At 43.5% G+C, this 17,578-nt stretch overlaps 1 protein-coding gene across 1 annotated transcript in view; it reads right to left on the bottom strand.

Annotated features, from left to right (window-relative positions):
* Positions 1 to 17,578, bottom strand: part of LOC134670417 (NFX1-type zinc finger-containing protein 1-like) — a 28,504-nt gene that overhangs the window by 200 nt on the left and 10,726 nt on the right. The window contains exons 10-13 of the mRNA XM_063528265.1: positions 8,018 to 8,292; positions 6,292 to 6,438; positions 5,196 to 5,370; positions 2,758 to 2,897 (exon numbers count right to left, since the gene is read on the bottom strand). Of these exons, the coding sequence (XP_063384335.1) occupies positions 2,758 to 2,897; positions 5,196 to 5,370; positions 6,292 to 6,438; positions 8,018 to 8,292 (737 nt within the window). The remainder of the gene's footprint in view (positions 1 to 2,757; positions 2,898 to 5,195; positions 5,371 to 6,291; positions 6,439 to 8,017; positions 8,293 to 17,578) is intronic.

Genomic DNA, 17,578 nt, shown 5'->3' with positions numbered 1-17,578 from the left:
TAGCTTTAGGTAATCGTGTCTAATAAATACAATGGCTATACTCTGTATCTTTAGGTATTTATATAAAAGTAAACAAATAATTTGTACATTTTCGGGTAGTTATAACATTTATTGGTTAACCAACCAAATACCAAACCGCCTCGATCAGTCACTGAACGACGTGACTTTAACCTACATTATTTGATGATGTTTTGATCATCTACTCTCAACTGGCTTTAGGAGCCACTTGAGGGTAGATATTGTGTACTTTTATTTAAATACCTAAAGATACAGACTATAGTAAATGAGATCGTTAAAAGCATGTTTGAGTCCTCAGAGAGGACTCGATTAGTTTTTCAGACTCTATAGTCATTAAGTCTAAACTTGAGTTCTTAATCAAGACCCCGAGTCTTTTGTAAAGACTTCCCTTTAACGCGAACTGAAATTATGTACAAAAGTTTACTAAAACATATTGTCTCCACATGAAATTCATGGATTAGGAATCAGTCTACAAACCCTGGCCTGCGGGCCAAATCCGGCCCGCGTGGTTCAGCATTCATTAAGAGTAGAACTGTTCCTAATAGCAGCAACGAGACACTCCCCTGTCGCAAATACCGACGGTGGCCCGCGCGAAAGTTTCTGAGGCGCAATATGGCCCTCAGGTAAAAAAGTTTGGAGACTCCTGGATTAGGTCATTCAAGAACGCCTCTTTTCCTTAGTGTTCATTTATTTTTATACCTATAGATAAATTATATCTTGTTTTTTTTTTCACAATAAGTTTTTATCCAAAAGCGAAGTCCTTTTAAGTTGCGCTTAAAAGGCTCACCAAAGGACTTGATTCGGGCCTTAAAAGACTGAAGCTTTTTAAGCGTAACCAGGCGTGTCTCACTCCGCGATTTCGTCGCTTTGCTACAGGTACCTAAAAGTACATCCGTTCGACCCCAATTTTGGGGTTTGCCATAAGCCGCGCTAGGGTTGCAAATAGAAAAAAAAACCAAATGTTTTTTTTCAAATTTATGAAAAAAACCTGGCACCATGGAAATTTTTTAAATTAGGTTTTTTTTCAGATGAACAAAAATATGCCACAATAACGGTTTTTCGTGATTTATTTATATAAGTAACTTAAAACTAAGTGCCCCGATGCGGCGACGAGAGGCGTTGGTGTTGCCAACAGTAAATTGCGATAACTACCACTACAGATTTCATTTATGTTGTTATTAATCAAAGTTAGTAAATTAAATTGGTTTAATGGTTAACATAAAGTCTAAAACAAGTAAAACAACCGTATAAAAGTATTAACTGCCTTGCAATTTTTGAGTTTTTATACGTTTGAAAAAAAACGTACTCCAGAAAAAAAACGGTTTTATTTCACGGTTTTTTTTCATGTATTTTATCAAGTCAGAATAAAAACCGTTTTATTACAACCCTAAGCCGCGCGTGGCGCTGTCGCCACTTTAGTGGCCATATCTGTGCTGATCGTAATAGACGCGTTTTGTTAGAGAGTGAGTCTTCTGTACCTAGTACTATTATTTATACTGTGGCGTAGTCTCCAGTGGCGGATTTGCAGTCTTTGCCGCCCTAGGCCCCGAGTCCTATAGCCGCCCCTTTCTCAGCACCCATCATATTGACTACATTTTAAGTCATTTCTTGTTATCAGCGAATTTTTGTCACAATTTGCCGCCCCTAATTTTTCGCCGGCTTAGGCTCGGGCCTACTACTACAAGGGCAAATCCACCACTGGTAGTTTCATAAAAACGAGTCAAGTTTTTCAAGTTTTGACTCAAAACCTACCAACACTATTGTTCAAACTTTTTATGACTTTGCGTGCAGCGCAGAAAAATACCAGTCTTGGATAAAGACATATTTCTTCGACTTTTTATTCCATTTTTTACAAGAAGAGTAAATTAATTGCAAAAAGCATCAGCATACCAATGAGCTACTGTAGTTAATTAGCAATGATTTAATAGCCACCGATTGCACAGAAACCCATTATGATAAGTTGAGTAAGAGCTCGAGGTCACCACACAATAATTTTACTTGAACACACACAAACACAATATATCTTATAGGCAAGGTGCGAAGTCGGTGAAGGGGGAAGTGGCGCTGATAGTCACAAATACACGTAGGTAATCTTATGGCATGTCGCACATTCATTAAAAAAAAATAGAATGCTGCAACAGTCCATGTTCTGCCCTAGAACTCAATTATCAGAGATTTCATTTATTTATTTATCGGCGTTACAGTTACTAGATGTACCGTAAAAGTATAAAATTTTGCTCTTTAACATAACTTTGCCCACCGCGTCACAGTTCAGTAAAAGCGAAATAACTTAAAAGTAGTCACAGATACTTTCTTCAGAAAGTGTTAGCGGAGCTTTAACGATTGCACGTTGGCTACGCACCCAGACAATATGAAATAAATGAAGCTAGCTATTAGCTAATGGGCATTTTTGCGAGAACTTTTTTCTAAATAAAATAGGTAAATTTGATGTTTTTTTCTACTAATAATCTCTTTCGATCCTACTAGAAGAAAAAAAAGCGTCCCAAATTTTGTTTTTCCTTTCTGTAACCATTTTTCAAACACTTTGTACGGCGGTTACAAAATGGAGAGTAAGTAAAATTACTGAAAATTTTGGGTAATTTTTTTCTCCAAGATCTAAAGAGCTCGTTATTCTGAGTAGGAATAATATTAAATTTACCTACCTTAGAGAAAAAGTTGACTCTTCTCGCGAACATGCCGTAAAAAAAACTTGACAGAATGACAAAGCATAATACTTACATCAACAGTAGTTTTATGCGTTTCGCATGTAAGCGTTATTTTGTCGCCAATAGCGGTTTGTTCAATCAATCTTGTGTTGATTTGCTTCCACAGCCGACTAGAAGATTGCAGGACAGTCATGTTTCCGAATATGTAGAAACCTGAAAAAAAAAAATTGTTACCTTTAGGCTTCGAGCAACACCGGCTTCCGACACGTCGGAAGGGAGGGGCCCAAGCGATATCTCACCGTACAAATCTTTCTGCCATTTTTCGCGGGGGGAAGGTGCACACAGTCGCACTTCTCACACACTACATACAAAATCCAATCAGAGGCCCTACCGCGAACCACGTTCGACGTGTTGCCTCTCTATGGCACTTGTAAATTCATACGTAAGTGTGACAGGGAGGCAACACGTCGAACGTGGTTCGCGGTAGGCCCTCTGTAATGACGACACAAATACATAGAAAATGACACACGTCAAAGACAAATCTTGCAAACCTCGATCTCTTTTTGTGTACGGACGAGTGACTAGTGTCACAACACGCACACTAACACATTTTCGTTGAAGTATGTCATTGTATTCTGAGAGATGAGAAGTCGGATTTGTCGCTCGACCGATCCGCAATTTGTACTGAGCGAGCAAAATCGATAAATCCAACAATTACTTGAGACTAAAATATAATAATTGTATTTAAATGTAATTAAACGTATGATATGTAAAAAAAATATTACATGTGAAATGTAACACTTTCTTTTTGCAAATTTGATGTCCCCGACCTCTTTTTATAACAAAAAACCGAGCAAACAGGCATTTTTGTGCAGCAGTGTTGACGCGCGCGTCTGGAGTCCAGACGCGCGCGTCACTAGCGGCCGCGGCGCGGACTAGACCGAGTCCAGACTCTGGACTCGGTCTAGTGAAGAATCCAAGTGCAACTAGTTTTATTACCCGCGCTAGATTAGATTGACGCGCTAATCTTGTACCTCGGCAGAGGGGAAATAGTGCGAATGCCGCTTCCCTTCCGTGTTGCTCGAAGTTATTAGGTATGTGCGCAAATACAACGTTTACCTATAGGAACTTGCCTTCCAAAACTCACAGTTATATAGGGTGATTTTTGGACCGTTAGCTATATTGTGCGAGATGATTAGGTAGGTCATACTGACCAACTTTTTCTATGGGACCAACCCCGAAATCCCAAAAAAAAAGAAAAAAAAATGGCCTTCCCATAGAAAACGTCGACATCCACTCGACCAAAATGTATGAAATTTTTGTGATTTCGAAGTTAGTCCGATAGAAAAAGTTGTTCAGTATGGCCTACCTAATCACCTCGCACAATATGGCTAACGGTCCAAAAATGACCCTATATACATATAAAGTCAAATGGCGTTCTAACAGTGTTAATCTTCTGTCGAAAGATGGCAGTAAATTTACGGTGGCTACATAATTTAGTTTGACAATTCGCCTCTCCTCCTCTTCTTCCTCGCGTTATCCCGGCATTTTGCCACGGCTCATGGGAGCCTGGGGTCCGCTTGACAACTAATCCCATGATTTGACGTAGGCACTAGTTTTTACGAAAGCGAATGCCATTTGACCTTCCAACCCAGAGGGGAAACTAGGCCTTATTGGGATTAGTCCGGTTTCCTCAGGATGTTTTCCTTCACCGAAAAGCAACTGGCAAATATCAAATGATATTTCGTAGGTACATAAGTTCCGAAAAACTCATTGGCACGAGCCGGGGTTTGAACCCGCGACCTCCGGATTGAAAGTCGCACGCTCTTACCGCTAGGCCACCAGCGCTTCACAATTCGCCTCTATACACTCTATTCTCTTTGGTGTGACTCATAAAAAACTCCGGCCTGTGACGAAACGTGCGCGTGTGACATTGAACTTCAATTTTGTTTGGAAGGTTGCCGACCGTTAAATGTAGTTACATAATTAAACGGAAAGGGTATTAATAAGCTTAAGAGTCCACGAAATTACTTTGAACTCTATTATAATGTCATAAGGTCGTTATTACAATAATTACCTTCTTCAATGCTAAACAGATTCTATTTTTAGCGGAAAGGAATCCAAACTTTCTGTCTCTATTACTCCTTACTAGCGATAATATGACTATCCCGTGTGTTGCTAGATATATTTTCAACTATTAGTTATCGACCATTGATACTTTGAACTCTATTTTCATACTCATAAGGTCGTTATTACAACACTCATGTACCTACTTTCATTAGCACGAGACAGCAAAACAGATCCTATAACCCGATCTTGCCGTCTTTGTTACTCCTCATTATGACTTATCCTGATCTCTTCCCGTTAGTTCTACATCAATGTACCTTTGAACTCTATTCTTATATACATAAGGTTGTTATTGCTTTGATTTGCCTTCGCTTTGGTATTTGAGACTTACTTTGAATTTGAACTCTATGCTTATACAAATAATGTTGTAATTACATAACTTACCCTCCTTAGCGCGGGATAGAGCCACACAGATCCTATTTTCAGCAGAAAGGAACCCGATCTTGCCGTTTCTGTTACTCCTCACTAGCGATAATATGACTATCCTGTTCTCTTCGCCTTGGTAGTTGTCGGCTACTGTCACTTTGACGTCTCGAAGAGAATCGTAGTTTTTGGTTAGCTGTGAACATTTTAGAAGCATTAAAATCTTATTGAAAGTGAAAATACAAAACAATTTACTAGACATATTTTTTATATTCTCTGTATATAAATTTTACCATAGGGTAATTCGCCAGTAACTGGCCACTGGCCAATAACTGGCCACTCTAGAAGAATAAATAAAATAAATAAATAAAATTCATTTATTTCGGACCATAGAATCCACGTCGTAACTAAATTCCATTAAATTTAAAATAATAAAATAAAATAAAATTAAAAATTAAAACTTATAACATTGTCAAGATTTACAATAAAAATTAAATTAAATTAAATTACAATAAATTACAACCACGTAAAATTTATACAAATAAAAATATTGCAATAATATTAAATATATTACATTTAATTAAATTTATTATTGAGGCTAACGTGCATGGAGGACCAGTGTTTCAGAAGGCCACTGTCCCACCTGTCAGCCACGACGTCCAGGAGGCTGCGGCGGCTGTCGCGCACCCTACCAAGCATCGCGGCGCAACGCTTGCGGAGCGTGGCGTGGAAACCGTCCACGCTCGCATCCGCAAACATCCCGGACGCGCTGCAGAATCGCGGCAGCCGCAACAGCACCCAGAACGCATCGTTGTACTGGACCCGCAGAGCATTTAGCGATCGCTGGGTATATCTGGTCCATAGGCTGCAGGTATACAGCGATGTACAGTACGCTCTAAACAGAGTTATTTTTACTTGGGCTGTACATCGATAAAGCGAGCGAAAGCGAGCATAAGGTTTCAATACCTAGCCACCTACTAAAATTAGTTATCTTTATAGGTGAATACGATTCATTTTTAGTTTAGGGTGGCCAGTTACTGCAGCGCCATCTTATTCACCTGCCATGTACGTTTTTTTAGCTGTTTAGTTTAAATTACATGGGTACAAGTATACATACTTCTTTAATAAGCGTCGCTTGTCCAGTATAGGTGGCCAGTATGGTGATTTCCCCCGGTGTGTACTTCATTTTGCGCAAGTAGTCTGCCAGGGCCACGCACCATTTCGCTTCGAACGTGTTCCTGTGGCTCCAACTATCTTCTAAACCCTGGAATCGATTATAATTATGATAATATTTTATAGATAATGAAAAGAGTCCTATGAGGTTTTTCCAAGACATACAGTATGGAATTCTTCAAGTGTCATGTTTCTGAAGGCAACACGCATGTGACACCTCGAGATTAGTACCATCGCCCACACTGTTAACTGTTCATCGGTGGAGTGGACCTTATGCCTTTTGTAATAAGGTCCACCGATGTACCGTTAAGAGTATTGCTGTTTGTACCCAGGTTTCCACAAATTCTCCTTGATTCCCTTTACATCCTTGTACATACTCTTAAAACTGGGTGGCTATCAAGTCTCTCATATATCACGGGCACTGCAAGACTGGAGTTTGGTTGCATTTATCTCAACGAATTTTTCTATAAAGCTTTGAATAAAAGTACTACATATATTTACTTCAGAATCTTCATAAATATCATGGCTATAAAACCACAAATTCTCCTTCATTCCCCTCACATCCGTATATTCAATCACACTAGGGTGACTATATATGACTGGTACTATAAGACTGGAGTTTCGTCGCATTCTTCTGTACGAGTTTTTCTATAAAACTTTACTTTATAACAGTACTATATTTACCTCAGAATCCTCATAAACATCATGGCTATAAAACCACAAATTCTCCTTCATTCCCCTCACATCCTTATATTCAAACACACTAGGGTGGCTATCAAGTCTCTCATATATGACTGGTACTATAAGATTGGTAAATTTTGGTCGCATACGTCTCTGCGACTTTTTATATAAAACTTTACTTTATATAAGTACTATATTTACCTCAGAATCCTCATAAACATCATGGCTATAAAACCACAAATTCTCCTTCATCCCCATCACATTCTTATACTCGTACACACTAGGGTGGCTATCAAGTCTCTCATATATGACTGGTACTACAAGACTGGTGAAGTTTGGTCACATACGTCTCTGCGACTTTTTATATAAAACTTTACTTTATATAAGTACTATATTTACCTCAGAATCCTCATAAACATCATGGCTATAAAACCACAAATTCTCCTTCATTCCCCTCACATCCTTATATTCAAACACTAGGGTGGCTATCAAGTCTCTCATATATGACTGGTACTACAAGACTGGTGAAGTTTGGTCACATACGTCTCTGCGACTTTTTCTATAAAACTTTACTTTATATAAGTACTATATTTACCTCAGAATCCTCATAAACATCATGGCTATAAAACCACAAATTCTCCTTCATTCCCCTCACATCCTTATATTCAAACACTAGGGTGGCTATCAAGTCTCTCATATATGACTGGTACTATAAGACTGGTGAAGTTTGGTCGCATTCGTCTCTGCGACTTTTTCTATAAAACTTTACTTTATATAAGTACTATATTTACCTCAGAATCCTCATAAACATCATGGCTATAAAACCACAAATTCTCCTTCATTCCCCTCACATCCTTATATTCAAACACACTAGGGTGGCTATCAAGTCTCTCATATATGACTGGTACTATAAGACTGGTGAAGTTTGGTCGCATTCGTCTCTGCGACTTTTTCTATAAAACTTTACTTTATATAAGTACTATATTTACCTCAGAATCCTCATAAACATCATGGCTATAAAACCACAAATTCTCCTTCATTCCCCTCACATCCATATATTCAAACACACTAGGGTGGCTATCAAGTCTCTCATATATGACTGGTACTATAAGACTGGTAAATTTTGGCCGCATACGTCTCTGTGTCGTGAGGGTACGCGCGTGTATCCCGTTACGGATCATGCGCTCGAAAAGGGATATTTCTAAGTTGTAGTGTTTTGCTAGCTTGTAGTGGGCTGCTGATGGTTTTAGCTGCTTGTGGTCCCCTGAAAATGAGAGAAAATAGTTATCAAATGATTTTTTTTATACAATGAAATAAAAAAAATCTTGAATAGGGACCGTGCGCGTTCGTTGGAGGGTCTGCCATCTTGTGGCCTGAATCAGAACTGTATATTGACACTTCACGCCAAAGCAAGTGCCGCCCTCTACAGTTCATCCACGTTCCCTATAGGATTGGCGTCAATAATCTGTAAGTGCCTGCAATAGTATCTTGCACAACAACTATCGTACAATAGAGCATTTTTCTACTAGTCAAATCAGTTACTTTTTTAGAACTGTCTAAACGATTTGCTGATATGGAATTCATATTATGAAACATTACATTGTGACGTCACGGTCAACTCACCTACTTTTTATATTTCTATCCGATTTATTAAATAGAACTTGTGTTTAAAAATAACTCCTACCTGTGTTTTTCTAATAATTATCTGGTGCTTTATTTCATGCATGGTGTAAAATATGTATTTAATTTATTTTAAATACAGTATATTGGGTCAGATGTTTTGTATTTTGTATGAAATATGAATACAACTGTTAATACTGTAGCAACACATTATATTATGTTTTAAATATTATTGTTAATATTGCCTGCGCGCCGCGTTCCCGCGGCCGAGCGATATAGTTAAAAGTAACGGTTGTTCACTGGCGAGAGAGTGGACTGTAAAAAATGGGACGATAGGGGAATACTTTAGGGCCGGTTGAGCAAGAAAGTTGTTGTATGCCAAATTAACTTATGGAATTAAATTTAAGTGCGAGATAGTGTGAGACGAAGTTACCTTTGCAATCCGGTGGTTGTGGGTTGAACCGTTGGTTTCTGTTGTGGACTGCTGGTGGTGGTCCGGGCTGCCCTTGTCGCAAGCTAGAGGTAAGCTCAGAACCGTTACCTTCAGTCGGCCAACTTAGACCTAGGTTTTTCCACTGCACAGATGGGCACGGCGTCCTTCGGCTACACAGCACTGATTTTAAATAGTCTAGAGATTGGCAGTAGTGCTTTTAACAAAATTGCGAGAACATTAACGAGAATAGCGAGATGTGATGTGCACTGGTAGTAGTTCTATGACATACTGGCTCTGACAGCTCATGACAGAGCAAGATTTAAATTCGAACCGTGACTTTGGTGTTGCCACAGTATTTACAAAAAAATATTCCTAAAAATACAAAGCCAAAGCTGAACATTCCGCCCACCAAAATGCATTGTATTTTGACTAAGCGAAAAGGAAACAATAAAGTAAGGTAAGTGCGATAATATTAAGACTAAAACGAAAAGATGGACAACACAAAGGTAGCGCTCTAAAGCAACTACGCAGGCAATGGGCACAGTTTGACCACAGGCCGTTTGTACGACCCTGTGGCTGTGCGCACAGTAACCACACGACAGATCCCATCGGATCCGGGGTGTGTGTCGATGATGCGACCCAACGGCCACTTCATTGGGCTCGTCTGCTCGTTCACAACGAGCACTAGTGCACCAATTTGGACGTTGGGCTGCCTATCGTGCCACTTCATCCGCTGCTGGAGAGTATGCATATACTCCTTCGACCATTTCTTCCAGAAGTCCTGGTGCATCTTCTGAAGCAGCTTCCAGCGTTGGAGAGGGCTAACCCGAACGTCTGATAGGTCTTCCTCAGGCACGACCGACAGGGGCTCCGTGGTGAGGAAATGACCGGGAGTCAGAGCCGTCAGGTCGTTGGGATCGGTACTGAGAGGAGTAAGGGGTCTCGAATTAAGAAGAGCCTCGACCTGGGTCAAGATGGTTAGAAACTCTTCGTACGTCAACCTCTGACTACCAATAACTCGAGCCAAATGTGTTTTAACAGCCTTGATACCGGCCTCAGCGAGACCTGAGAAGTGAGGGCTGCCTGGCGGATTAAACTCGAACTTAATCTCACTATGCGTCGCAGCATCTCCTACAAGACGTTGCAGAACATTGCTCGCGCCGACAAAATTCTTCCCCTGGTCGGACACCAACCGGTTACACCGACCACGACGCGCGACGAAGCGGCGAAGCGCGGCGAGAAACGCGTCTGAGGACAGCTCAGTGACGAGCTCCGTGTGTACAGCCTTTGTCGAGGTGCACACGAAAACGCAAATGTAACCCTTGTAGGTTTTGTTGCCTCGTCCGCGACCCAGAGCTATGTCAAAAGGTCCCCCGAAATCGACAGCAGCACTCAGGAACGCTTTGAGCTGGGCTACCCGATAAGACGGCAAGTCGCCCATGAACGGCGCAGGAGCACCGAGTGGTCGAACACGGAAGCATTTCATGCATTTTGACGTGACTGCGTGGATAGCTCGCTTTGGGGACAGTATCCAGAAATGCTGCGCCAGCAAATTATGAAGCGTCTGGACGCCTGGGTGCATGAAACGCTTATGGTACTCGTCGATCAAGAGGGAGGTAAGACGATCGTCGCGAGGTAGCAACAGGGGATGTTTAACATCGAATTCGAGAGAAGCTCGCGACAGGCGTCCGCCCACCCTCAAGAGACCCGCGTCATCGAGGAATAGAGACAATTTCTTAAATGCTTTCGGGAGAAAGTTCGAAAGATTGTTTTTCACTTTCTCGATCTCCGAAGCAAAGTGGTGTTGTTGAACAGAACGCACGAGGAACATAAGCGCCTGTTTAATCTCCAGGGGTGTTAGAGGACCGTCCAACAAGTTGTTGGGCGTCTTCCGATTTCTTACGTTGTGCACGAAACGAAGACAATAGGCGAGGACACGTTGGAGTGTCCTCAGTGCCGAGAACTTATTCATTAGGTTGTCTGTCCACGTCTCCTGCACAGAGACAGTAAGGACAGTCACCTTGCGCTCTTCGTGTAGGACATCCACGTCGACTGATAACGTTGACTTAGGCCAGTCAGACTTGTCCAGCACGAGCCAAGATGGACCCTTCCACCAGTTACTATGGTGGACCAGGTCGTCCGGCAAGAGGCCCCGCGACCCACAGTCGGCAGGGTTGTCGCCAGTCCTCACGTGTCGCCAGCAATCAGGAGCAATAATCTCCTGGATGTGGCTCACGCGGTTAGCCACGAAAGTTTTCCACTTGGAAGGGCAAGACTTTATCCAAGTCAACGCAACGCTAGAGTCAGACCACGCGTACACCTTGTCGATTTTGTGGAGAGGTTCCAGAGCCGTTGCGACCGACTCCACTAGGTCTGCAAGTAGTACCGCGGCCAGCAACTCGAGACGTGGTATAGACAATTTACGCAGGGGTGCCACTCTCGATTTACCACAGACCAACTGGACGTACTGCGTTCCGTCCTCGCCTGACGTTCGAACGTAAACCACCGCGCAAAACCCTCGCTCTGAGGCGTCGCAGAACCCGTGAACTTCGAGCGAGACGAAATCCTTGACCATACGACGCGGGACAGACACGGACTTCAACGAAGGCAGCTGTGCTTTGAACTCTCGCCATTCGGATACAAGGTTCTCTGGCGCGTCGTCATCCCACGAGACACCTGAGACCCACAGCAACTGCATGAGATATTTCGCTAAGAACGTCACAGGTGAGAGAAGGCCCAGAGGGTCAAAGATCCGAGCAATCTCCGAGAGGATGGTACGTTTAGTGCACCGACGATCTTCGACAGCCACTCGAAAGGTGAAGTCGTCTGCCTGAGGTAACCACGAGAGGCCAAGAATTTTTAGTGAGATGTCCCCAATGGAGTTGAACTCCCGAAAGTCTTCAGAATACAAGTCTGAGGAGGGGACACCGTCGAAGAACTCCTGGTGGTTCGACGTCCATTTCCGCAAATGGAAACCGCCAGAAGCTAATATCGTCGACAACTCCGAACGAAGCTTCCGTGCTTCTTCGATAGAATGAGCTCCAGACACCACGTCGTCGACATAGATGTCGCGGTCTAGAACTGCCGAACCGGAAGGGTATTCTTCTCCCGATCGCCTTGCCAACTGAGCAATAGTTCGGAGAGCTTGGTAAGGAGCGGACGAAACGCCGTAAGTAACGGTCAGCAGCCGATAGTCCCGGACAGGCTCATTGACAGACGGACGCCATAGGATACGCTGATATTCAGCATCTTCCGGGGACACTAAAATTTGTCTATACATTTGCTTGACGTCCGCCGTGAAAACAACATTATGCCACCGAAAACGAAGGAGCAAGTGGAAAATGTTATTTTGCAGCTTCTGCCCCGGCAGTAGCGCATCATTTAGCGAGATGCCTCGGCTGTCCTTGGCACTGGCGTCAAAGACGACCCGGAGAGGAGTACTGGTTGACGAGGGCCTCAATACTCCATGGTGGGGGATGTAGAAGAACTTCCCCTCATCCACCCTTGGAGGGTCACACTCCTCAAGGTGGCGACAGCTTTCGTAATCCTTCATAAAGGCTACATAGTTTTTGTAGAAGTCGGAGTTACTGAGTAACTTTCGCTCCAGCGACGAAAATCTCCTAAGAGCAATGGCTCGAGAGCCCGAGAAGGTGGGTTTATTGGAAGTGTCAGCGAAAGGTAGAGGAACGACAAATCTACCTTCCTCTGTGCGACGAAAGTTAGCGAGAAAATATTCCTCGCACAGCTGATCCTCCTTCGACAAAATGACGGTGTTCGGAGAGCGGACATCTTCCAACTCCCAGAACCTCTTAATAGAGTCGTCAATTGATAACCTGCCCACGACCAGTTGACAACTGTTACCACGGAACCGAGAACGACAGATGTCCGTTGCACAGTCGCCTGCGTCACCCATCAAAATCCACCCGAAGATGGTGTTGAGGGCAGTCGCCTGGCCAGGGGCCCCATGGATTAAACCAGGGCGCAACGAAGAAGCGAGAATGTTGACGTTCAGGAGCAAGTCAACAGGTCCTGGAATATGCCAATGAGGGTCAGCTAACTCTAAGCCCCTGATATGTCGCCATGATGAGACATCAACATGATCCGTTGGCATTTCCGGACAAATTTTTGGTAACAAATAAGCCTCTACTGTAATAGCAGTATCAGACTTCCCGAGCCTGCACGAGACAGTACATGACAATGTGCCACCGGGCCTAGAAACCACATCACCAATGCCAGTCACGGCATGCTTCCCATATTCTGCCCGGAGACCAAGCTTCTTTGCACATTCCTCGCTTATAAAGTTGCAAGCACTGGCACAGTCAAGCAAAGCCCTTACCGCTACCAAGTCGCCTTGGGCATTCTTCACCAAAACCTTGGCAGTTGCAAACAAAGAAGAGGCCGCCACATTACTTGCCACCATTGCCAGCGAATTCGATGTGTCAGACGGATGCTTCAAGCTATTTACATCCACAGCCGGGGAGGCAGGCACATTTGCATTATTAAAATGTAACAGCGTATGGTGGGAGAAACGACACTGCTCACACCGCTGTTTTGACTTGCAGGACTTGACAGAATGAGACCCCGACAGACATAGAATACATAACTTATTTTCTTTCACACATTTGAACCGATCAGCGGGGTCATATTTTAAAAAAGTTGGACAAGATACAAGACTATGAGCCAGCTTACAGACTACACACGTTGGAGCAGTGACCACCAAGGCCATTTTTGGCTTACTAGAAGGCTTACTACTGCTAGGCTGAGGGGTACTAGCAACGAAGCCCGTTGACCCTGCAGCATCTAGTGCTCGGTATCTTTTCTCAACAAAATTCTGCAATTTACTAAACTCCGGGATATCATCGGAGTTGTGTTCTAGCTCAAACTGCTCCTTCGTGCTCCTATCCAGCTTCGACCACAGTAACTGAATAAGTAAAAAGTTTTTATCCGGCAAGCTGAAACCTTTCAATATTGACAAGTTTTCAGTAAAGACCCTATGAACCCGCTGTAGGTCACTAGGCCGAGACACTTTTACAGGTTCACACTGAGTAAGCTTATCATAATAAGTTGTAGCAATTAATTTAATTTTATTATATTGCTTGTACAGCGCCTCATATGCTACCTTATAATTGTCATCGGTGACAGGATAATTTTTTATAAGGTCATATGCTTCATTTTGCACGCTCGACAGTAAATAGTGTAATTTTTCAACAGGGGCAATATCTGTTCGCTTATGTACTAAAGAATTGAACAACTGTATGAATGTTACCCAGTTTTCAATTTTCCCATCGAAAGCTTTAATTTGTAACTTCGGCAACTTCGGCAAGACCGGCTGCGGCGTCCCCGATACCCCGGAAGCCCCAGCAAAGGCCTGCTTCCTATTCTGCAAACGCGATCTCACTGCCCTAACCTTCGAGTCGAACATCGCGGTATGGGAACAAATCTCGCGGTGCTCGCTTCGCGGAGCAGCACTTAAAAGTTTTATTTGAGCTTCATGAAAGTTTTTCGCAATTGCACACAATTCACTCTCGTCACACAAAGCTAATTCAGCATCCGACAACATTTGCAAATACTCTATTCTCATTACCTGATAATCACGAGCAATCATCACCATGTCTACGCCAGCATCATCTTTCTCGCCAGACTTATCACTGCCTCCCATATTAATAAACACAAAACTACACAAAATTGCAGTAAATACACAAAAAAATGTTCAAAACAAACTGCAATTCACCTTCCACAACTTCAATGACAGACAGCTGACAGTTGACACTTGACAATTATGAAAAATGTTGCCAGCGCAATTAAATAAGTGACCGAATGATTTTATTAAAGCACCACTACACGACCACCAACTTTCTTGCTTACCCTCGACTTTTTTTATAAGTCTACCCTAAATTTAGAATTAAGCAGATGATATGACGAAACGAATTTGAATAAGCAACAGACAACGACAAACGAAAAACCAAAGGTCACTTTTCAAATTATCCGGTTCGAAGACCAAAATGTTCACTGGCGAGAGAGTGGACTGTAAAAAATGGGACGATAGGGGAATACTTTAGGGCCGGTTGAGCAAGAAAGTTGTTGTATGCCAAATTAACTTATGGAATTAAATTTAAGTGCGAGATAGTGTGAGACGAAGTTACCTTTGCAATCCGGTGGTTGTGGGTTGAACCGTTGGTTTCTGTTGTGGACTGCTGGTGGTGGTCCGGGCTGCCCTTGTCGCAAGCTAGAGGTAAGCTCAGAACCGTTACCTTCAGTCGGCCAACTTAGACCTAGGTTTTTCCACTGCACAGATGGGCACGGCGTCCTTCGGCTACACAGCACTGATTTTAAATAGTCTAGAGATTGGCAGTAGTGCTTTTAACAAAATTGCGAGAACATTAACGAGAATAGCGAGATGTGATGTGCACTGGTAGTAGTTCTATGACATACTGGCTCTGACAGCTCATGACAGAGCAAGATTTAAATTCGAACCGTGACTTTGGTGTTGCCACAGTATTTACAAAAAAATATTCCTAAAAATACAAAGCCAAAGCTGAACAACGGTATTATCTTCGGGCGCATTCGGGCGCATTCGTGCGCGCTCGGTTTTCCTATCCAGCTCAGTCGTATCCGCTATCCGACGCCGGAAGGCTGCGCGCAGGTCGATCGCTCTCGCTTGCATTTTAAATACGATTTATGTTCTTTTCTGTATTTCTTCTTCTACAGTGTACTGTGCTACTTTCTTTCTTCCGTACTGTACTGACTATCTTCTGTGGACTGTGTTTAACCTATAATAAACTTTATAAATGTTAAACTGCGTATGTTATTTAATAGCTCCGTAGCTATAAATTTGGTGACTTCCCGACGTTAGAACTGAGTGCAGTGCAGTGTTATAGCGTCCGTGTGAACTTTGATCGCTATAATAAAGTGCGGAATAAATAATCATGGGAGAAACGACAGCTCCAAGTACTACTACCACTACTCCGCCGACTGTTAGTGTGCCGAGGACAATGGATTCGACCGTTAGTGCAGTTGGCGTTAAAGTTCCGCCATTTTGGCCCGAGGAACCGGCTTTATGGTTTGCCCAGTTGGAGGGCCAGTTTAGTTTGGCGAATATTGTGGCCGACTCGACCAAGTTTTACCATGTCGTGAGCAATCTCGAGCATAAATATGCAGCGGAGGTTAAGGACATAATTACAAAGCCGCCGGCGACGGAAAAATACGACAAACTAAAAACTGAGCTAGTTTACCGATTGTCCGTGTCCAAGGACAAGCGAGTGGAGGAGTTGGTGTCTCAAGCCGAGCTGGGTAATCGTAAGCCCTCGCAGTTTTTGCGACATCTTCGCGACCTGGCCGGTACCGACTTATCGGACGACTTTCTGCGCAGCATATGGGCTAAACGTTTACCGCCGCATGTGCAGACCGTTATTGCTACGATGTCGGATGCCACTTTGGACAAGGTTGCTGCGTTGGCCGATCGGGTGAACGATATTGTGGTACACACACCTCACGTTGCGGAAGCTTCTGGGTCAGCTGTTCCTGTTCTCGTGCCGTCATCTGTACCTAGCTCAATGGAAGAGCGTCTCAACCGCCGTATAGATGACCTTGTGCGGCAAGTAGCTGCCTTAGCGACTGGAAATTCCCGTGGGCGAGCTACAACGCGCTCGCGCTCCCGGGGACGTCACAGCTCTCGCTCAAGGAGTCGTGCGGGGAGCAGCGGACGATGCTGGTACCACGACAGATTCGGCCCCCGTGCAACCAAGTGTCGCGCGCCGTGCAGCTGGACCGAGGGAAATGCCAGCGGCGGTCACTAATGACGACGAGTGATTGCCAAGTTTCCTCAGGTCGTCTTTTTGTCACCGACAAGAACACTAAACTGACATTTTTGGTAGATAGTGGTTCCGATGTATGTGTTTTTCCTTTTACTTCTGTAAATCCTCAGAGCCGCACTAAAGATAAATATCTATTGTTTGCTGCTAATGGTACTCCTATACCTACTTATGGCTCAATTAGTCTTACGCTTGATTTTGGCTTACGCCGCGCTTTTCATTGGCGTTTTATCTTAGCCGAAGTAACAAAGCCTATCATTGGCGTAGATTTTTTAGCTTTCTATAATCTGTTAATAGATGTAAGGCATAAACAGCTTATAGATTATTGTACTATGCTTACCGCTCGTGCTTATTCAGCCTCTTCTTGCTCTGTGAGCAGCATTAAGTCGATTGCAGGTACAACGGCGTATCACGGATTACTGCAGCAGTTTCCTGAAATCACAAGGCCTGCGGGTGACCCGACGGAGCGTGTCGTGAAGCACAATACGGTTCACTACATCCGTACCACCCCTGGCCCGCCGGTGTACTGTCGTCCTAGACGGTTGGATGCAGAGCGGCTCAAAATAGCCAAGCAGGAGTTCGACGATATGGTGCGTACAGGTATAGCACGTCGCTCCGATAGCCCCTGGTCGTCGCCCCTTCACATGGTTCCCAAGAAGAACAACGGCTGGCGACCTTGCGGCGAC

The sequence above is a fragment of the Cydia fagiglandana genome, chromosome 13, assembly GCF_963556715.1.
Source record: "Cydia fagiglandana chromosome 13, ilCydFagi1.1, whole genome shotgun sequence".
Classification (NCBI taxonomy): Eukaryota; Metazoa; Arthropoda; class Insecta; order Lepidoptera; family Tortricidae; genus Cydia; species Cydia fagiglandana.
This window is presented reverse-complemented; position numbering and strand designations above follow the sequence as displayed.